The sequence below is a fragment of the Phaenicophaeus curvirostris genome, chromosome 6 (genome assembly GCF_032191515.1).
Source record: "Phaenicophaeus curvirostris isolate KB17595 chromosome 6, BPBGC_Pcur_1.0, whole genome shotgun sequence".
Classification (NCBI taxonomy): Eukaryota; Metazoa; Chordata; class Aves; order Cuculiformes; family Cuculidae; genus Phaenicophaeus; species Phaenicophaeus curvirostris.
Genome location: NC_091397.1, coordinates 17,222,367 through 17,244,985, shown reverse-complemented (window position 1 = coordinate 17,244,985; position 22,619 = coordinate 17,222,367). Strand labels below are relative to the sequence as shown.

Here is a 22,619-nt window from a genome sequence, read left to right as displayed (position 1 = left end):
ATGCAGCTCAAATGTGAAAAACAAAGATCAGGCCAACAGCTGACTTACTAGATATTGGAAGCTATCATTATCTGAAGTCCTTCTATGCACAAAATATACTAGCAACAACTGTCATCTTAGTGCTGAAAGACATCTAAGAAAACTGCAATCCTGAACATTTCATGACATGCAATTAAATTTGAGTGTCTAACTCAGCGATTTTAACATCCCACCTCCAAATATTCCATTATTTCCCACAGCTTTATGTTGGTATGTTGATTAGCAAAGAAAGAGCCATAAAATGAATTCAAACATAAATTTACAATGCTTTCTGTGCCAATACTAATACCCATTCATGTTAAATTATTCCCAGAGTCCGGCTTAGAGAACTGGAGAGGTAACTTGCTAAGTTACTTCTTATATATGGAGGCAGCATATGGAGAATATGGAGACAGCACTCAAAGAAAAAAATAAATTAAATTAAAAGAACAATTTCCCAAATAATGAAGCCATTAGAAAGTGTTTTAAATGAACAACTGTACAGTCCTGCTTTGTCAAATAAATACAGCTGAAGAAGCAGCTTTAAAGTGAGACAGAACTGAAAGATGAGAGTTGTCTTTGGGAATCTGCTAAGCATGGAAAGAAGCACTGTACAGTGAGAGCAGATAGTCTCAAATTAACTGCAAACAGGCTTCCTGAGAGATTTCAAGATTTTGTTTAGATGCTAGGAAAAAAACAAATACGTGCCTACATGTAATACTTCTTTCAATAAATCCCTTGCCAGTTCCTTCAGAAAATACAAAAACTTACATAAACATTGAAAAGTTCTCATTTGCCCACAAGTATGTTTTACTTGTAAACAGTTTGGCTTGACGTCTTCATTTCTCCTTATACTACTGTTTTTAAATACTTGTTACAAATCTGAATCAAGGTCTTTACTTTACAGCATCATACAGAACCTGATTTCCAGACATCTTCCCAAGAGTAAGTGATTTCCACTGTTTTGTTAACAATACAGATCCAAAGAAGAGAACTTTCAAACTTTCCTAACCATGCTCACCAAGTAAACAGACTTTCATAGGAATGAAAACTAAACTGCATTTGTCGTTGTCAGGCATGTTTTTTTCCAACTCCATTCTCTGCCTAGCTAAGATTTTACAGAAATTTCAATTACACATTTAATAAAATAGATTAAAAACTAGGTTTCACTACATACAGACTGAAAAACCTTGGCACAGACTTGTGCTTTTTCACTTTCACTATTCAGGGAGAGCTGCTAAATTTAAATCATTAAGAGTTTGGCTCATTCCTGCTTAGTTCACTAAACATCACCCTTACATTCTCTACTCAACACAAGTTAGCCCATGATCCAATTCAATTCAGGTTCCCTGAAATCCTGATAATAATGGAAGGATTGTTTCTGTACAGCTCAATGATGCAGAATTAACCCATTCAAAATCCAAACTTCAATCACAGATGGGGACACCCATCCTTTGAGTTAAAATTAAATAGAAATAGAAACACACACACAAAGACATACATTTATCAATTAGCACCATCTAGTGGGATCATTACAATCTGAGCAATATGAGAAATATCTAGCTTACTGTTCAGGTTTTTCTATATCCTGCACAACATGCTATGATACAGCACAAATCATGTAATTAATAAAATTCAGCTGTAAAAAAAAAAAAAAACGAATTGCAAATTCTCTTTTTCATTAATAACACTGTTACTCCATCATAAATAATATTTTAAGAAAAATATCTACACTGAAAGCCACATGTGCTTACATATGGAAATTTATTGATAGGAAGAAAAAATGCTTTTAGGTAATCACATGCATCCAAAACACAATTATCATTTAATTACTATTTGCTATTTTTGACTGTTCTTTTACCCTATCACATACCTCAAGAAAAATCTGCCAGTCTTTAAAAGAAGATACCCTGCAGCACACAAAGGATGTATGTAAGGAAGCAAAGGCCTCCATCATCAGAGTGGAATTCTGCCGTACACACAACTTCTGATAAAATCGGATCAAAGTACCACAAATACTGGATCACAATCCAGAACACTAATAAAATGACATCTAGAAATAGATTTTTGGTCCGTTTTACATTGTAAACTGGGGGCTCAGTGTTGGGTCCAGCCCTGTTCAATGTCTTTATCAATGACCTGGATGAAGGCATTGAGTGCACCCTTAGCAAGTTTGTGGATGACACTAAGCTGGGTGGAAGTGTTGATCTGCTGGAGGGTAGGGAGGCTCTGCAAAGGGACCTGAACAGGCTGGACCGCTGGGCAGAGTCCAATGGCATGAGGTTTAGCAAAGCCTTATGCTGGGTCCTGCACTTGGGGCACAACAACCCTATGCAGTGCTACAGACTAGGAGAAGTCTGTCTAGAAAGCTGCCTGGAGGAGAGGGACCTGGGGGTGTTGGTTGACAGCCGACTGAACATGAGCCAGCAGTGTGCCCAGGTGGCCAAGAAGGCCAATAACATCTTGGCTTGTATCAGAAACGGTGTGACCAGCAGGTCCAGGGAGGTTATTCTCCCTCTGTACTCGGCACTGGTGAGACCGCTCTTCGAATACTGTGTTCAGTTCTGGGCCCCTCACCACAAGAGGGATGTTGAGGCTCTGGAGTGAGTCCAGAGAAGAGCTACGAAGCTGGTGAAGGGGCTGAAGAACAGGCCTTATGAGGAACGGCTGAGGGAACTGGGGTTGTTTAGCCTTGAGAAGAGAAGGCTGAGGGGAGACCTTATTGCTCTCTACAACTACCTGAAAGGAGGTTGTGGAGAGGAGGATGATGGCCTCTTCTCCCAAGTGACATGGGACAAGGACAAGGGGGAATGGCCTCAAGCTCCACCAAGGGAGGTTCAAGGCTTGACATCAGAAAAAAATTTTTCATGGAAAGGGTCATTAGGCACTGGAACTGGCTGCCCAGGGAGGTGGTTGAGTCACCTTCCCTGGAGGTGTTTAAGGCACGGGTGGATGAGGTGCTGAGGGATATGGTTTAGTGTTTGATGGGAACGGTTGGACTCGATGATCCGGTGGGTCTCTTCCAACCTGGTTATTCTGTGATTCTGTGATTCTGTGGTTGAGTCACATTCCCTGGAGGTGTTTAAAAGATGGGTGGATGAGGTGCTAAGGGGCATGGTTTAGCGTTTGATAGGAATGGTTGGACTCGATGATCCTGTGGGTCTCTTCCAACCTGGTGATTCTGTGATTCTGTGACTTCAGTCATGCAAATAAATACTGCTAAAGAGTATCAAATGCAAAAGCTGAAGTAGTGGACCCCTCATACATCAACTATATATATATCTCTCTCTACACAAATAGATACCAGCAGCACATGACGGTGCTTAAATGCAAACTATGACAGGCAAAATCTCTATCAGCTTTTGCCAACAGGCAGGCAAGTTAAAAACACTACTGTTCCCTTCTCCCTCTGCCTGCTTACAGTTCAGGTTAAAAAACAAAGTAAAACAAAATCAAAACCAATTATTGACTAAAATTAAGGACATATTTAAAACTATCAGGATAAGTCACAAATGAGAAATTAAGCATTTACTTAAATATGTTTTAATGAAAACATGGTCATGAGAGCAAAGAACACCTACAAGGACTGGCTTTGCATTCAGATCTTCCCTTGTTTGCAAAAAAAAATGACTGACAGTTAGCACAACTTTCCAAAAATCAAAGCAAGTCAAGAGGAACTTGGACAATGAGGGATAGACAAATCTCTGGCAAAATCCCAGACCTAAAGTTGATATTACAATATAAAGCTGTGGGGTCTTAAAAAATAGAGAGCAAAATTAAAAAGCACTTTACAATGGTTGGTAAAGGACGATCTTCTATTCTTTCCTACTACACTTGGCACTAGGTGAAAGTCAGTTTAACTTCTGATTCTGGGAATAACAGTAAAAGTAGGTAAAAATTCAGAAAAATAGAAAAAGTGTAGAAAAATACGTAGATATGGGAGAAAAAATAAGACCAATAAAAACCATCATTGGAAGACTTTCAATAAGTACTTTAGAAGTCACAGAATGTAAGAACAGGAAATATCAAAGCCTGCACGGTACAGCCTGGTGCCAGGCTACAATTTAAACTAAACAGAAATCAAAACAAAGATTTTTCTAATAAATTAATTGCCAACCAACTAAGAATTTTTTTTTAAAAAAAAAGGAAAATAGCATCTGAATTTTATTTACAAAGATAAACAATTGTGTTAGGAGTAAAATGTCCCAAACAGGTACAACCAAATAATTACAATTGAATTAATAGATACAACTAATTCTCAGTCTTTCCTGCAGAGGACAGAGAAACACTAACACTGAAGTGCAATGTGAGTGTTGCAGGATAAGGAGGAGCATTAAAAATAATGACAAAATATTGGGAAGAAATTGCATTAATTTAGAAGAGATTTACTGCCATTTCCCTCTACCTTTTCAGACCTCTGCACTTCAGGCTTTTGCACTAAACCATCCAAACATGCAAATCCATTTTACAGGAAGCTTCAAATCAAAGCAAACATATTAATTTCTTTTTAAATTGGAAGGGCTAACACAAATGTATTTGTACAGGTGTACAAATTACGGCCATGCCATATCTTTAGATTTGGGAAAACTGGTAGAAAACAGTAGAAATTATCTAATGACAGAGGAGATGACAGTAACCAAGATAAGGGAGCTGTACTGGCAGTCCTACCACTGTAAAAAATAATACAGAAATAAGTTTAGCAATTTTATTCTTCAAGAAGTAAGGATCTATGAAAATACAGACCAGGGATACAAAAGTATCAAAAGTATCAATTACTGGGATACCAGTTTCCAACCAGGAACTGGCCCCCAACACCTTTTTTCAAGCAGGATGCAACCGAAGCATTACGCAGCATGACCTAGCCCCATTCCCACTGCATTTGAATATGAAATGAGAAAAAAAGTAAATATCAGGAAGAAGTATCATTAACCAGGGATATTTATTTACATTTTTATGCCATAGATGAGGTAACAAAACCAAAAGCAACGAATTTCCTTTTATATTATGCAAAAATGTCAATTTACACTTGACAGAACAAGAAATTACAAATATTGATCCAACTTAGCTGAATTTCCCCAGCTCAACTGAAATACACTGAAGCACTCTGTATCCATCTTCAAAAAACCAGCCTCAGCGAGGAGAGGTCACTCTTACCTACAGTCTTAAAGGTTTAAAAAAACAGTGGAAAAGCTGAAATAAGCAAAAAACAACAAGAGATTCCCACAGAGAAGCCAGAATTGTTGTGAAAATGTTAATATGAATAATAAAAGGAGAATAAATGCACATACCACAAACGGAATTAAATGTGTCTTATAGATTAAAAATTAATTCAGAAGTTGAAAAATAAATAGAGAATAATCTATATCTAATAAATTAAAACACCAATATGCATACTCAGAAACCACAGAGCTAGAGCGGAAGTGGGACAGAAGATGTGATCAAGCTGTAACAAGAGGAAAATTCTCACTTTGGGAGAAGACAAGAATAAAACTTTGTCACTTTATTAGTTAAAATCGGTCAGAAACTGGTAGAAAGGGGATGTTTCAAGATGAAAGAGCATAGGCACACAACTACAAGTATTTTGTTGCTTGGCATGTGCTATGGTATGATTTGTAGTTAAACAACACACCACACTACAATATAACCAACTTGGTATTTCAGATGCCAATTAACATGATTACAATCATGGGTTACTTTTTCCCTGAAACGTTTGCAACTTGGAAATTCAAAATTGCATGCTGATTTATGGTTAGATCCTGATTAAAATCATGTATGTCAATAGTGTCATTATTGGATTATTCAATTACTAAATCTCAACAAAAACTGCTCTTTTCCATGAAACCTAATCCGTAAAGCAGATTCTAACTGAAGACACTTTATGAAGATGATATCCATTCTAAACCAAAAGCAGTATTGAAGCTACCCCATACATAATCCATTTATAGCTGGCACATTTGGGTGGTTTTAACTCTTAAATGTCAAAATAATTGAATCATCTGTGTTTGTGAATAATTTACATTACTGGCATTTACTTTTTGCAGGTTGTGAATTCTAGGAATTCAACAAGAAAATTTAAAAAGACATATGTAGACAACACGAATCTACTTTCCAATAGACAAAATAAGACAGTTTACCTCCCACCACCCCCACCACTCAGTAAATATCACATTCTTCATGGAGGGTCACACTGTACCGGAGCAGAGCCACTGGGGAAGAAAAGAGCCAGTGGCTCCAAAGATTAAAGTCTCTTCCTCTTGGGAGCAATGATTTCATGTCAGAGGGTGAAGGAGAAAGGCAGCTGGACAGAAATCAGAGGAAAAACAACCTGAAATTGAAGGGGAGAACAAAAATGCCTGCTTGGGATGCTGTTCTCTGAAACAAACCGTTCTGAGGTAGCATTGTGTCCTCGTTGACCAGCAGATGTATCAAGAATTGCATACTAATGCAGCTAGTACAATAAGTGAAAGTACAGATAGTGAAATTAAAAACAGAAATGCAATTCAAGTGAGAATGGATTATTATTTTATTCCTTTGCATCACTAATATTGGTGGGCGTATGCCTGTGCATGTGAAATCCAAGTCCAGAAACCGATGAGAGCAGGGTGTGTTTAATTTAATAATCCATGTACCTTGTTAGCAACCTTAAGTTGAGTAACCAGCAAGTAAAAGGAGACCAATACCTGGAAGGACTCAAGATCTTAACCAGTGACTCAGTAAAGCACCCAGGGTCCAGGAATGGCTGTTTAGTTGGATTTAGAACTAGTGCTGGTAGCTAAGGAATCTGTAAATTTGGTTCTGCTTAGAAATCCAGAGTGAAGAGATGTGCGTTTTCAGTGGCAAACTTCAGCCCTGATCAGCTGGAAAGGAGAAATGGGACCAGGCTGTCTGCTTTTTTGTTTAGATGACAGCTGTTGGTGCTTACGTGGGTAAAGGCACTGCTCTGGCTAGTGGCACAGGCATTCAGCAAACGGGAACAGCATCCATCTCTCAGTACATCAGACTGGGGTCTTCAGCCAAGACAAAGGAGTCCTCATGTCCTTGGGTCAGGCTACACTTGGCAGCTCTCATAACACCCTCCAACTCCAGCATAAAAGATTAAATATCTCATAAAGTTCGCATGTCATGAAATAGCATAACTTTGCAAATACATGAAAACTAGGCAAGAATAATGTTTTCCCTAGGAATTTATGTGGCCGTGTTAACATGGCACACAAATATTTCACCTTTATACTTGTTGCCTTAATTTCCCTAAGAGACAAGGAATTAATCCAATCCTTATTTAGTAGATAAGTAATATAAGAAGCCTGAAGACGTACATGGGAGGACATACAGAGGGAAAATACTCTCCTAGTAAAAAAAGTGGATGAGGGGAAAACAGCTGCAAAATACATGACTATAATGTATGCAACAGGCAACTCTAAATGGCCCACTGAGGCACCACTTTTTTTATGAAAATAAATGTAAGACAGCTTTAACTTCAGACAAGTCAATGTTTTTAAAACTGTCACTACAAGAACAGGGAAGACTTCTATAGCATAGGTACCCTAGAGAGGTTCAGCGGAAGCAAGAAAGCATGGAACTCATCTCTCTAGCATGGGAGTGGACTACACCACCATACTGAAGGTGCAAGGTCAAAGTGAATCTGTGCATTTAGGTTTTGCCATTTCACTGAAGGCATTGTCAAGTTATAGTAATTAACTGTTGTAAATTACTTATCCTCGATTTGCACAGACAAGTAAACCTTACGCTTTGCATGTTCTTAAATATTATTTCTTCAGTATCTTACTGGCTACTCTGCAGTGACTGTGCACCACATGGGTAGCACCGGTGCGCTAAGCGCTTACACGCCGCAGCTGTCAAATTAATGTTTGAAGTAAACTGGCACTGATATCACCACATCTGCAAAGTGAGCACTGGATTCTACAAAGATACTCAGAAACAGCTATTGGAGAAACAACCTGTAGTTAAGAGAACACTGCTATACAAACAATGCTATCTGTAAACCTAAAGGAATACTGCACATGTACCGTGCTATGTTGCTCATTTCTTTCCCTGCTTTAAAAAGAGTTATAATAGCAATGACTGAAAAAATGCTTAAAGCAGCATAGATGAAAGAAAAGTAATGGGGAATAGAAAAAGATGAGTAAAAACTGTGTCTGTATTTCATACAAAGGAGGAGAGATAATGAGGATGTAAGTAATATTACATATATTACTGAACACTACAAATTAACGTCACAGGGATTACCTGGAGAATGGACACAACCAAGATTTCCAAAAAGAGAAGAGAAGTTAACATAAACAGTAACAAAACCTGCTGGTAGGAAACACAGGCAGGCATTTTTACTAAATCATGTTTTTAAGGTTTTTATTAAATTTTACTGTAGCAGGTTTCATGCTTCAAAAAGTTTTTGTAACTATCACATCCCGTCTTCTTAAACTCTTACAACGGTTTTGCAGTGTAGAGCTTGTTTGGATAGTTATGACTTTCTGTTCTTAAATGGAAAGTAGTCCAAGACAGTAACAAAAAAAAAATGTTTTAAACACTCCCTCACATGTTCTGCCACAGAACTTCGGCCCAAGGGAAAAGAACACTGTAGAAAAACAGTTTAAAATTACGTTATCCTTGGATGTCTTAGATTTATCAGACTATTATTACTGAGCAGCTTACGAGACCTTTGATTGGCCTCAATACCATAGACAAAAAATGTATCACTTTGGTTAAATAAATACTGTACAAGCGTCCTAAGACAAGAAAAATCTGGGTATAGGCATAAATTTGGGTTCTAAAACTGCCCTAACTGTTGCACCCATTTTATCACAAGGCTGGTACACTGCCCCCTCAGTAACAATGAAATTACAAACTATTTGTCTTGGAAGGATTGATATATTTCTTTTATGTCCAGTACATTTTGGCTGGATTTCTGCTACTCTTTGGAGGTTTCCCAGCAGAAACTTTAAATCAATTATTGCTGATCCAAAAAAAAATGCCTCCATCTGGATTTTAACCTAAATCAAAGTGTTTTCACATTCCAAAGCACTGATTTATTCACAAGTTTCAAGTAATAGTCATAGACCAACACTTCACACCTCAGATTTAATAAGCTTATCTGCTTTATTTTTCATTTCAAAAGTTTGTTGGTACAGTGTACTTGTAGAGATTTCTGATATCAACCCAACTTTCATCACTTTTATGGGACTAAACTGTCAACAAGACTATTTGACTATTTAACTGATATTTTGGAAACTAATCTTTGAATTGTGACTTTTTTTTTTTAATAAAGTGGGCTGAAAGGAGGAGTTCATGACAAGAACAGGACTTCCTTATTAAAATCTAGATGAAAAGTTTCAAGTGTCTATTGCTAAACACATTAGCAACTCTGATGTAGAAAGTGCAAGATGCTGGAGAGACCAAACCTCTGACAAAGAAATTAATGCTAGACATCCAGTTAAATATCTACCAAAAAGCACAAAATAAAAGCATATGAAAAAAATAGGAAAATGTATTTTTACAGCAGAACCCATTTAATAGGCTTCAGGACAAATATTATTATTTACGTCCACTTGCTGACTTTCCTAGTAAACTGTCTACTAGATACAATTACAACAAACACTTCTTGTTGAACCACCACATAGGACCCATCTTTCATTACAATTGCAATAATCCATCCATTTGGCACTAACCTGATGTGTATTTTCTTATAAACAAGTTTACACCATCCAAAGCTATGCCTGACCACTTCTACAATAAATTGAAGATGCATTTTTTCACTTTATTAAAGACACAAATCAGAACAGCTATGTATGGGTAAAAACACATGACAAAACAACTTTGTCTTTACTCAGGGAAGAAACAGTAAACCTGTTATGTGTCATAATATGTGGAAAGCTGAGGCATTTAGCTAGAACTCTAAACAGGTATTCATTTTTATTTCGATTATTTCTGACCAGCTACTACCTGATGTACTGCATGTTTATACAATAAGAACTCAAAAAAGTCAAAGGGTTCAAAACACACATTCACCAGACTCCCCCCGCGCCCCCATCTCAACAAAAGAAGCAATCGTTTGCTCAATGTTTGGGTGCTAACTACCTTTTCCTTAATGTTTCCATGGAAACAATATCAGCCTGAATAAAATAAAGATCCTGTACTATTTTTTATAAAACTTCAATTACCTTATTTTGATTAATCTGATCACCGTTCCCATGGAAATTAAGTTTAAAGGCAGCTGACTGCCTCCAGCTAAGAGCGATCTCTTTACTTGCAGACTTCAGTTGCTGGCTATTGAGCAGGTCTCAAAAAAAAAAAAATCAACTTTGGCTTCAAAACTAACAGTAACACTAAATTTTTGTGGCATTTCATAAGGAATAACACCTTGCATTACACTTTTTTTTAATGCAGTAATTTTGATAGAAGCAAAATGACTTACTGCTTGAGTAGTAATTACTCCAAATACGACTGCAAACTACTGTCAGTCATCAAGAGGTTTTCTTACAGACTATTATTTTTTCAATAATTTCCACCCTTACATAAGAATAAAGCATGTGGCAAGTTTATATTTCAGTATATGACTTAGACCGTTACCTACAAATACTTTGGATGAGAAGAGTACTGAAATTCTAGCACTCCTCCATGTATATTCTGCACTTACAACTCAAGCAGGAAGCTTCAAAAATTAACTGGAGATCAAGATACCTCTCCAGACAATGAGGCAAGGACTTCATTTCTTCCATGCAGCTTTTGTATCCTAATACTATCCATATATACTTCATCAGCAGACAGTTCTGTAGGGCTGAAAACATTGCACATCACATGTTTTGTTGATAGGATTTGAGGCAAGACTGCACTATGCCTCTTTCAACAAGAGACATCCACTGAACAAGGACAATCTTGCCAAAATTAAGATTTCCTTCACCTATGATGATCTGGATTTAATGAAAGACAAAAACCTGCTACTTATTCTCTAGTATATCAATATTATTGAATTCAACTCTAGTAAATGTCTTCTCCCCTTGCCAGAAATAGTAAAAGCTCTCAAACCAGCACACCATATCGCATCTGTGCACTGTTTGGACAGTCTGTGTTACAGAAGCAATCACTTTACTCTTGCCATCAGTAAGCTTTGCATGCCTTCTCCGACCAAAAAGATGTAAACTATAATATGAGAAGCAACCTTGCTTCATTATCCTCTAGAGCATGAAGAACAATTATTTTTCATTGACCATGAATTGTTACTGGCTGCCAACTACCACACTCACACCTCCATATGGCCAGGTGGTAAATGCTTACTCACACTGTCTTTTCCTTCATTTTTTTCCCATTTCCAAAGCAAACAGCACTTCAGACCTCCACATGAATTTACAAAACTGTAGACTATTCCCTTTACCAGGGAGGCACAGTTTTTTAAAAATAAATATGATTGAGAACTCAGAAGTAAAGAACCGTAAGGACTTCAATACCAAAGCAATGTTTTTGTTAATGAGCTATCAGTTTCAATAATTCTACCCACTCTAAGGTGGTCCATATATCCCTCCAACTCTCCAGTGCTTTCCCCCTAAAACCACAACCCACCCTCTCTGTTAGATCTAAGGTTAGGTGCTACCTGTGGTCTACCAAACCCCAGTCCCACTTTCTCTTTTAGTGCATTTTCCAGGCTTGCTGCTCTAGGGTTCCACAGCTCCCCTGATCCCCTCCTGAAGTGGCTAGTTTTGTCTGCCCTAAAATCAGAAACCACCCTCACCATTCTTGTAACAGGTGCAAACATACTAGCCATCAAAATCTCTTCACAAACACACCCTGCTCTCTCCATCTTCTATATAACAATGACTAACAGAGGAAGAATGTTCTTGTGACCCACAGAAAACAGACAGTTCCAACAATACATTATGAAGATTTTATAAACATTAGTTCCAGAGAAACATGAAGAACAAAGTAATGAGAAACTAAATAACTTTTTTTTATGTTCAGCAAAAAAATGTTTCAATATCTGCTTCAAACAAAGGGCAGAAGCAGCCAACATTAACATCATAGGGCTGCCATGAAGAAAGCCAACTCAATCTCTGTAGAATCTCCAACCTTCATTCTGTATCATCTGTGTCGTGCTAAAATCTTACACTAATACACCCTCCTCAACCACAATCACCCTCCTGGTCCTTTGATGCATACACAGATAGCATTCCCTCCATCCATGGGTCATCCACATTAAAAGTTCAGAACAATAAGTTCAGAACAACTGTAGCTGTCACACACGAACTCATCAGAACAATTCATACAATCTCAAGTCCATTTCCTCTATGTGCTTTCAGGAAGAAGACCCAAACAAGTTGAGCTTGTGCCTGGGCAGGAGCATTCACCATCTGGATGCACAATGTGGGAGGTGAACACATATGATCTGTGCCACACTCACCTGAATGCTGGCTGCAGAATATCTGACACATCACAGAGTAGAAGAAGCTGCACCATATGACCCTTCCATGACTGCTAAAAGAACCTGCATAGCTCTTCCCAGGTGCAAGGTTAGAGAGTTACGAGTTAGTCTGTCCTCTAAGATAAAACCAGCCATGAAACCTGATTGAGATTCTGATTCTGCACTGGAGATGCAAAGCCATTCATCCTACAGAGTAACAGCTTGTTTCATGGAGTTTTTCTGTAAAACTCTGACTAAAAACTATGACCTTAAAAAAACTGCCCTGGCTTGTACCAGTCAAGATTGAAGATTTAGCACATCATCTGCAGACGGTTGATTTTTATCACTGCAAGCATGTGTCAAATCCACCCCTTTTGCTTTGCCAAAGTCAGCTCATTTTTTTGTAAATGCTGTCTTTATTTTTTCTCATTACCAAAGGAACCACAGCAGGCTTAAAGTATCTACGTTTACATATCAAAAAATACGTGTCTTCACACCAAAAATTTCCAATACTTCCATATATAGCCCAAATATTACAATCATTGTGGTAATCATGTGATTCCATTTACATGCCAAAGAAATCACACCAGGACACACTTGACTTATTTTTTGAAAAGCTGTTAGCCATTGACATGGACAAACATCAGCACATACAAAATAATTTCTCAGAACTTCAAGGCAAGTCATATCCAGATGAAACTAATAGCAAATTAGCACAAATGAAATTTTGCAGGACCAGCTACCAAAATATTATGCAGTTATAATATAATCAGATTTATCCAATATTTCTTACTTTTGGAGTAGTTCTTTTCTCTTCTGGTGACACATACTGCTTTTTGACTACACAAACTCTTCCATATCAAGAGGAACAGCAACACTACTTGCTGTGGTTTCTTTTTCATAATGCAAAGGATAGTACTGGCTAAAGAACTGAGCATGCTCTGAGCTGGCCAAAATCAATCAGTAAACTGCAAGTACTTAAGAAATACCTCAGTAGAAGCCCAACAGATAAGCTTATTCGATTCTCAAGCATTACATCCACATCCAGAAATGCTTAAGGCAACACTGCAAGTAAAAGCTTCATCCTGGAGCTAAACAGACAAACAGTAAAACACGTGTCTAGTGCACTAACAGCAACCAAACACACATGGAAATTCTTGCATCTCCTCTAAAAATAAGCTAAAATAGTAGTTAGAGGAGATCTTTATTTATCCTTTCTGTCCCTCTAAAAAAAAAAAATCTAAGCAGAGCACACGTGTACTATTTAAGGTTTCAGCTATATGTGTTCATAACTACCCTGAAGGATCAAGTCTTCAGGTTTCTCTTCTATAAATCTCTACAGAATTACTGGGATCTCTGCTATAAAGAAGGTAATGAGATGGCTGAAGATTTTTTGGTAGAATTTAAGAGTCTTGCAATAAGACAAGGAAGTAACAAATCGAGGGAAGCAGAGACAAATTTTAAACATTCATTATCCAGAGCCAGTTCTCTCTTCCAAACTGTCAACAACAGTTGTGGGGTCTCTCTTGTCTGTACTTCATGAACTAAAATCTAGTCAACAGATTCCTTTATTGAGAAAAGAGACAGCAAGAACAGTTGCATCAGTTTTTGCTGGTTTTACTCACTACAATAGGAATGTACTGTAGGGAACAATCCAGTATTTGCAGGGGAATGGACTGGATGATCTAATACAACTTTTCCATTTCTGACTTCTTAGAACAGCTCAGGCGGATCCAAGTTCACAAAGAGAATTCTGTCCAACAATACAGAATGAAGAGAACTCCAAGACAAAGCTTGGGCTTTTGTCTTCTTTTTTTTTTTCTTTCTTTTGAATATTAAGACACCCAGAATAGCAAACGAAATGCCATAGTATATAACCATACAGAAAACACTACAACAATTAAACACCTATAAAACTTAGAATATCTGCAGAAAAAGTAGAAAGTTTATTTCATATTTAAACCTTTCAAGCAATGTGTAGTATTTTATCCATTTTGTAACTTAGAAGAAAAAAAGCTCTTTTTTATTTTTTTAAATTATTAACCAATAAGGTAAGAAGACCCACACAGAAAGCTTTATTAAGCAGTGTGTCTATCTTAAACAGAGAAACAGTAGTGCCTAATTAGCAGTATACCCATGCTCATTTTCTTCCAAAACCGACACATACCAGGATCGCAACATCCTTGGCTCTAAGCTAGCGCATTTTTTTTTTTAATTACAAAATATCTGTCATCATCTGTCATCATTCTCTGCCTGAAGAATTAAAAACATTTGTCTTTGCGAGTATATTTGACTTTAAGAAGTTATTGCTAGGAAAAAGTCTTTCAAATAAGACACCAGAACCCAGAATGAAAGATTTGGCACTTCTGAAGCCTTGTAAGAGTGAAAAACTATGGCACATGGGGTTCATTCTTCTGCTCTTATAGCTGTCTTCCAAAAAGGCTATGGACTGCCTTATTGGAAACTTGATAGTATGCTGAAATAATCTTTCTAAAAATGTGTTAAAGGTCAAACAAATATCATGAGTTTCAAATGCAGTTAAGCCCATCTTGGGGCAGAGATATGAAATAGGCAACCTTTTGAAAGCTCTTCTGCTCTACTTTCTACACTCAAACTCCATAGAAATGAAAAGATGAATTTCAATAGCCTGTGATATGCACTGGATCAGACCAGATGCTCTTGACAGTCTTAATTCTTTTAATTAAAAAACTTTGTCTTTTGAATGAAATTAGTATGACATATTAAACAACAAAGATACAGCTTCAAGAATTAAGTCTATTTTTAAATAGTGTGAGACTTAATAGGCCATTAAAAGAACCATTTACAGGATCAGTTACACATATATTTAATACTTGGACCTAAAACGTACAACATAATAATAACAATAAGAAAGACAGTTGGAATATAACACCTTCTTGTTGTAACAACAATAAAGCGACCATTCACAAATCCCACAAACGTTCTATTTGCCTCAAGAAAGCTTTCTCTGATTTTAACAAGTAAGAATTCATTAAAGACCAATCCATCCTGCAATAACTAACAACGAGGTAACTAGGGCACCCAACTAGGAGAGACAGTAGGAAAGCGAACTTTTCCAAACTGTGAGTATACTCAAGATGAGTAAGCCACTTAGAGTACCACTATCTTTGTCTTCTTTAGGGGGAAAGGACAAAAGGGAGCAAGTGAAGTTCAGGTTTTGCCTCAATAGAAAATTAAAGCAAATGTTGAAATGCCAATGTTTCACACGTCCGCGCTCATTTTCTACCTACCCTTCTTTAATGCCCAATCCAGAAAGAAAACTAATTTAACAAATGACCTACCATTTTGTTTAGATGAACACCACTGTCAGCCTGTATTAGAAAGAGGATTGGTGTTCCCCTTGCAGTGATCTTCTGACCCACCTGTACAGACAGCTGCAGCAAAGCAGTAAGGAGTCTGGGAATCACTGCACTTCAAAAATTTTGGCTAAATTCTTTAGGGAAGCAAGTTATTGGCAAGCACTGTTACCCTGTTTGTTGCTGTTGTGTATCAACTACCAGCAAATACTTTTGTTTACCTTTATATGTAAATTGTCAGCTATTTTGAAAATAATTTTGGCAAAGTATCAACATTATTACATCTTTTTCCAGAATAATATAGCTGAAAGAGATAGAAAAAGGTGACTCTTCCAAACCTACACTGAAAAATTTTAAGCTTCCTCTAGACCAGTGACTGACAGAGCAGCAAATTCTACTCAATTATGTGTGAGTCTGGATATATTCACAGCACATGTTACTACCACCTATGGACTCACTTGAGATCTGAGAATTTCCTTCCAGCTTGAATGAGCTTTGTACTGGAGACTGAAGACACACTTGTCATTTTGCAGGAGTGGAACATTTCTAACCATCCAATTGGTCCCATTTTTCTGCTATAAGCAATTTTAACATTATCAGGGTAGCTCGGCATACTCCCATGGCATGCTTTGATTTCTTGTTGTTGACGATTTTCATAGCAGAACAATTTACTCAAATATTCTTCCAAACTTATTTTAAGTCATACTTTAGGTCCAACATATTTATGTGCAAAACACAATTTTAAATGGAGGCAAGCCAATGAAAGAAACAGCTTACTAGAATTTCAGTTGACTTTGTTAAAGGAAATTATTTTAAATTAATGTGGCTACTGAACTGTTGCCATACTTGACCTCAGAAAACATATTCCTTCTAATTTTTGCTGTGAACATTTATTTATTTAAGCTAAACTCCAGGTCTTGAATGTTGACCATAAAGAAGTCTCAGATTTCCTGCTACTATTTCATACTCTTTTTTTTCTAAACAAGGGCAAACAACATATGTTTGCTGCATTAGTGTTACACTGCCAAAACATCACTCCTAAATGAAATCATCTATGTATTTTTGGTAGAGAATCTTATTTAACAACTTCCACCCCTGACAGAAACAGATTTAAAACAAGGCTGTTTTGTCTTCACTGAGCAATAGTTTGATGCCTGGTTTACTAGATGGCGCTCAAAACATTTTTCCATATGCTCTTCTCAAAGAGAATCTGACTTAAATGTGGTTTACCTTCACCAGTGAATGAAGGCTTTTTTCACCAAACATATCCCAGAGGAAGGTCAGGTCTTCCTGGCTGTCCACATGTGGCTGCAGCTGGGCTGGCAATGCAGCCAGCAGCTCGTACAGACCTATAAAATGAAAATAAAACACAAAGTGTAATCTAGGGGTGATCTCATTAATTTCACTTAACAGTTCTGTGTAATTGGCTGCCTGGAGCATGTCATTTTAAATGAATAGGGAGTCTGGAGTATCCAGCAAAACATTAACCTGTAGAACCAAAAGGGACATTTAAAAAAAAAAAACACTAAGAAGCTAGTATTAGCAGTGTACTCTGCCACAGTTGTCAAGCTTCTACATCCATATATATTTACACAAGGTTATGCAGAAAATTCATAAAAGTTTTGAAAAAAGGACAAAACCAGAAAAAAAACATACATTCTTTTGCTTAATCGTTATTCCATTTCCCTTGATGTTAGCCAAAAAGCAAAATGAGTCATGAATAGGAAAAACTTCCTTAAAAGAACAGAAACTGGATAGGGTGGTCCATTAAAAAAAAGGTTCGTGGTTTCTCCAAATATTTCTTGCTAATATATTGCTAAATAATTTTTTTATCCTGTGTTCAATAGGAATCCATACCAAGACAAAAGGAACTGCTCTGTTTTGCAGCATTACACCCTAAAAAACAAACCAAACACATTTTTCCCAGACATATACACAAAAAAACCTATTTCAGTAACATTTTTAATTTGCAGGTATTTGAGATTCTCCATAGGGTTAAAGCAATTGCTGTTCCCAGTTATTTGTGGCACACCTCACCAGCGATCTCCGAGGGGCACACAGTAGCGCACTGTTCCACAGTAGCATACAGCATAAAATATCCATCATGCACACAGGCCATCAAACTGCTGTCCAAGAAATGTAGCAACAGTGTTTGTAGCAGCCCTCGTTAGGGAGGTAACCTGGCATAAGTTGATATCAATTCATAGCACATGTTTAATTTTCCAGTGGGATTACTTGGGGTAAAAAGGACAAAATGCCTTTTTCTCCTGTCTGCTGTCTACAAAAACACCAATATTCTCCTGGGATCCAAAATACACGGTGCTGTTATTATTTTTAGTCTGAGTAAGTGCTGCTGTTCATCACAAGGACATATTTACAAGTTATTCTACTGGTAAAGAACATCATTGTAAATTATAGGTTGCTTGTTATTATTATGCCTATTATCTCCCTAAAACTAATGATATAGAATATTTCACAGACTTTCCAGGTAGGTACTACCCAGCCCTTTCAAACTTACATAGAGTACCTTTGGGATCTGAATATTTTCCAGAGACATTCTTTTTGTGATCCAAGCGGGTTTTTTTGGTGGTTGACATTAATTTCTCTTAGAATCTTGCTTTTATTTGACTTTGTTCTTGTTTATGCTTTTACTGCAAAAAGAGGATACAACTCAAACCAAAAAAATTTTGCATGGACAGAAAAAGAACGTTGACCCTTGCCTACTGAGATGCAGTCAGTGACTGAGCTGACACGCAGGGAACAGAGGTTTGAATGGGACTCCTGGCTTCAACTTTCCAGACTATTAGAACTTCAGCACTTAGGAAAAAAATGTTTGGTTTTTTTCCATGTGATTTATGCTTCAAAAACATTTTCATTTAGAAAATTAAAACATTTCTTTACACTCAGCTTTACATTTCTGCACACAGCCATTTTTGTTACTGCCAGTACATTTACCTCAGAATAACCTGAAGGTTGTTAGAAAATTGAATAGAAAGTTCAATATAAGCTTACATTGTGGCATTACCTGTTTAAGAACAATTCGTGTGTGCAATTCAGAAAAAGAAAATATTAACTTCATCTACTCCCTTCAAGTAAGAGATGTTTAACAGAGTAAGCTTTCTTTTCCTTGACCTATCAGATCTGCTTAAATTTCACATATAACGAACTATAAAACTATTCTACCCTTGTAACTCCTCAAAGCTTTGATAATTAAATCCCCAGTGAAAATAAAATGAAATTTCATGTTTCCTGATGTATTAACTATTACAGTAGCGACACAGGACAAGACTAAATCTGCCTATAATGAGACTGGTTTCACGCACAGATCTTCCAGAGAAAAATCCCGCCTGCTGGCACTGCAGGACTGACTAAACCTGCAGGTGCTTACACATATTAAGGTTTCTACAACCAGCTCAGAAGTGTCTGTAGACTTTACGTGTGCTATAGCTCCAAATTACCCTTTCTAGGGAAACATGTCCACATCCCTGGTGTGCTACTGACAGCTTCGACAACAGTACATCCAATCGCTCCCGGGGAAGTGGAGAAAATTTAGACAGATGCTTACAGGTTTTATCCAATCTCAGGCTATGTTTGTAGTGCTGCCCTACTTTGGGTCTACACTCCAGTGTTTTACAGTTTTCAGCCAGAAGGAAATCAGAACCCTGCTCTCCACAGCAGCAGCAGAACCCAAACACTACACCTTGCAGTATGCCAGAGAATACCACACTCCCGCTCTTCAGACTTCATTTGAAACTGAGCACTATGTAGCCAGGAATAAAAAAAAATCTCAATCAAGGAACGGAATGCAAATCAGGTGAAAGGACAGAACAGTAGACAAAGATCTAAAATACGCCAAAACTTAAATCTGTGTAATTCCGGATCATCTGACTCAGCTATAGCCTCCTTCTAAACAGAAGATATTGGCCGCAGAAGGTGCTAGCACCGTAACAGTTTACTCTTACAAACAGTGTCATTTATTCTTGTCACTTCCTACTGGGCACCACAGAATCAAAAATTTTCAGATGGGCATTAAGATATGTATTTTATATATGAAGAAAACCAGCACATGGATCTTCTACACACAAACCCATCTAACTAATATGTCACATTTTATTTGTTTCTTGTGCTTATTTATGCAAGTGTGAAGAAGCAGTGAAAACTATGGCTAGCACATGACTTTACTAGCAAATGCAATTTAAAAGAAAGTACTTTTGTGACAGGGACAAGGACAAAAGTATTGTCAACTTACAGTAAACTGGTAATAAAGTTGACACCACTGCACTGGCAACTATGTATCAGCCTAATTTAGATTACCAGACCTGATAACCTGTCACATCCATCCTTCCGGCACCTAAAGGGCAGTAGCTCAAACCTCTGCAGCCCTGTAAGGTGCTATTGTAAATTGATGCTGCCAGGTGGCAAGAGAAGTAATCCGAATTTAACAGCAAAGACTACTTCAGCCCAACCTCAGACCTTCTGCAAAACCTCTAACATCTCAGGTGGTTTTGTAAGCCAGAGCCAAAGACCCCTGAAATAAACACAAGTATCTCACTGTTTTTAGTACTGTCATCCTGTTGAAACCAGATGCATTTTTTTTTAATCTTCTCAATAGCCATTCTAAAGACTGAAGTGATGATATACCAAGCACTTTTGATCACTCCTAAACTAAAAAATTAACTCTGAAGAAGGTCATAGGTGTACTCCCTATATTCAGATGAACTGTATCGTTAAATTTAAAGTGCATGTTCATCACATGTGCCATGGAACGAGCCATATCAGCGCCTCAGAGCTGAACACCACCACTGCAAGCACATGGCTGCCAGGCCTCAGTTGTGCTCCTTATCTCAATTCAATGCTTCTCAAAGTCCCACCTCCGAGTCATACGACATACATGGATCTCCTATTAGAAAAAGTATTCTGCATACACTTTTGGAACAATGTCCACAGTTTAAATAAACCAAAAGAGCTTTTAAAAAACTACCTAGAAGATGTGTTAACAAAAAAAAAAAACATGGAAAGTCAAAAGAAAAAAAAAAAATCCTGTTTTTTTTTTAATGCCTGATGTTTGTGACACTGTAGAGTCTTCAAAAAAAATGCTTTTTTTTAAATATGCTGTTGCTATTCTACTCAAGTTACTGTAATATTTTTTAGCCTAGCTTGTCTAAATTTAACCAGCTTTTATATTTAAAACGAATCATATGTCACTGGGATTTTCTAGTATCAAAATACTTCAGGTGCCAAAATCCAGTAAAGTAAACACGACCTACACAAGAAAAACTCATTTACTGCGATTTTTAAAAGCAGATCATTTATTCAAAGGTCCCAGAAGACATGAGCATTTAAAAAGTTAACAATGAGCTTAAACACAGAGATGCAAGACTATTTGCAATTGTAAAAGGGAAGTAAGTCCCAGTCAGTCCTACAACTTAGGGGGAAAAAAACCCCAAAATTTAAGAACACAATGTAACCATCCCTTGACAATCTCAAATCATTGAAAGAAAGGAGGAAAAAGGGCCCTTTCTAGCTTAAACAAGGTCACAGGATCCAGTGGCCGTAAGAGTAGTCAACTTCAGGTAAACAAGGGACATCCTAGTTTTAGATAGTAGCATGCTGCTATGTTGTTATATTAATGTTATATAAATTAGGTACAGTATCTAATACTTACGTGAACTAAGTAAAAGTCTACAGCATGGGAATATTAATAAAAGTAGACAAGCATTGCACATGGAAATACTATAAAACTCTTCTAAAAGTGGAAGGGGGAAGGAATTGTTTACAGGTGCTTATATAGTCTATTAAACCTGACTACCTGAATCAAGAATAAAGAAATTTAGAAGTAATAAATTAATACTGGGAATACAATACACTTTTCATTAAACATAGTTCAGCCAAAAAATGTGACACAGGCAATTAAAAACTAATGACTACATAACCTTGCCTACAGAAATAGTCCATATAAACTATGAGCATGTAGATAGTATAAATACACACACATAATCTAAAGCTAAAATTTACAACAGCTTATCATGGATAGCGAAACAACTGAAAATTCTGGACTTGTTGCAAGAGCAAGTCAGATTAAATGGCCACAGAATAAGGTTTGTACCATCCTACCAGCTTGGACTAAAGAAATAATTTCAAGGGAAAATTCAGCTATGATTGAAAACTTGGCACTGTCCCTGCTGAAAAAGGTAATAAATAAATTTAATTTTTTTTTTTTAACACACTTAAGCAGTTCTTGTCTTCAGAGTATCTTCAGATCTTCCTAAGCTTAATTAATACACCTTAGTTCTATCCAGTCTGAAAAACAGTGTAGAATAATGGCAATTCCAATTTAAAAATGTATACACTAAATTTGCACAAGCAATGATTTAAGACAAAGCAGCAATGGAAAGCTTTTAAAGAGGAAACAATGAGACAAAGAATTTTTCCAGTTCTAGAAAACTGCCTCCTTTGTAGCGTTATACTCTGTAGAAGACTGCTTGTTCCTAGGAGGAGAATAAATGGCTAAGCAATTGATGAAAGCGTTCCCGTACTGAACCACTCACACTGCAGATTCCAGATGCTCTACATTCTTGACATCAGAATGGAAAAATTTACTGCTAGTCTAGAGAAATTTAATATCACCATTCTTGTCATATCCTTCATAGCTTCATTATTAGGACAAGTCTGTGGAAGCTATAAACTAGTGCTAAATGATAAAAAATATGGTCTCTGCGTTCCATCACTCCTGCGTTTTACAAGAAAACAACCAACTTTGTTTTGGTTAGCGTAAGAAAAGAAATGGAGACAAATGGATGTGCATTTGCTTTCATATGTTAATTAATTTCCTGAATTAGCATTCTGAACAATGATGCCAG

The 22,619-nt window shown here is 37.0% G+C and overlaps 1 protein-coding gene across 3 annotated transcripts in view; it reads right to left on the bottom strand.

The window, feature by feature from the left end:
• Positions 1-22,619, bottom strand: part of MPP7 (MAGUK p55 scaffold protein 7) — a 152,767-nt gene that overhangs the window by 79,891 nt on the left and 50,257 nt on the right. For all 3 annotated transcript variants that reach the window (XM_069859439.1, XM_069859438.1, XM_069859440.1), the window contains one exon: positions 16,990-17,108. In XM_069859439.1, coding sequence (XP_069715540.1) covers positions 16,990-17,108 — 119 coding nt within the window. The remainder of the gene's footprint in view (positions 1-16,989; positions 17,109-22,619) is intronic.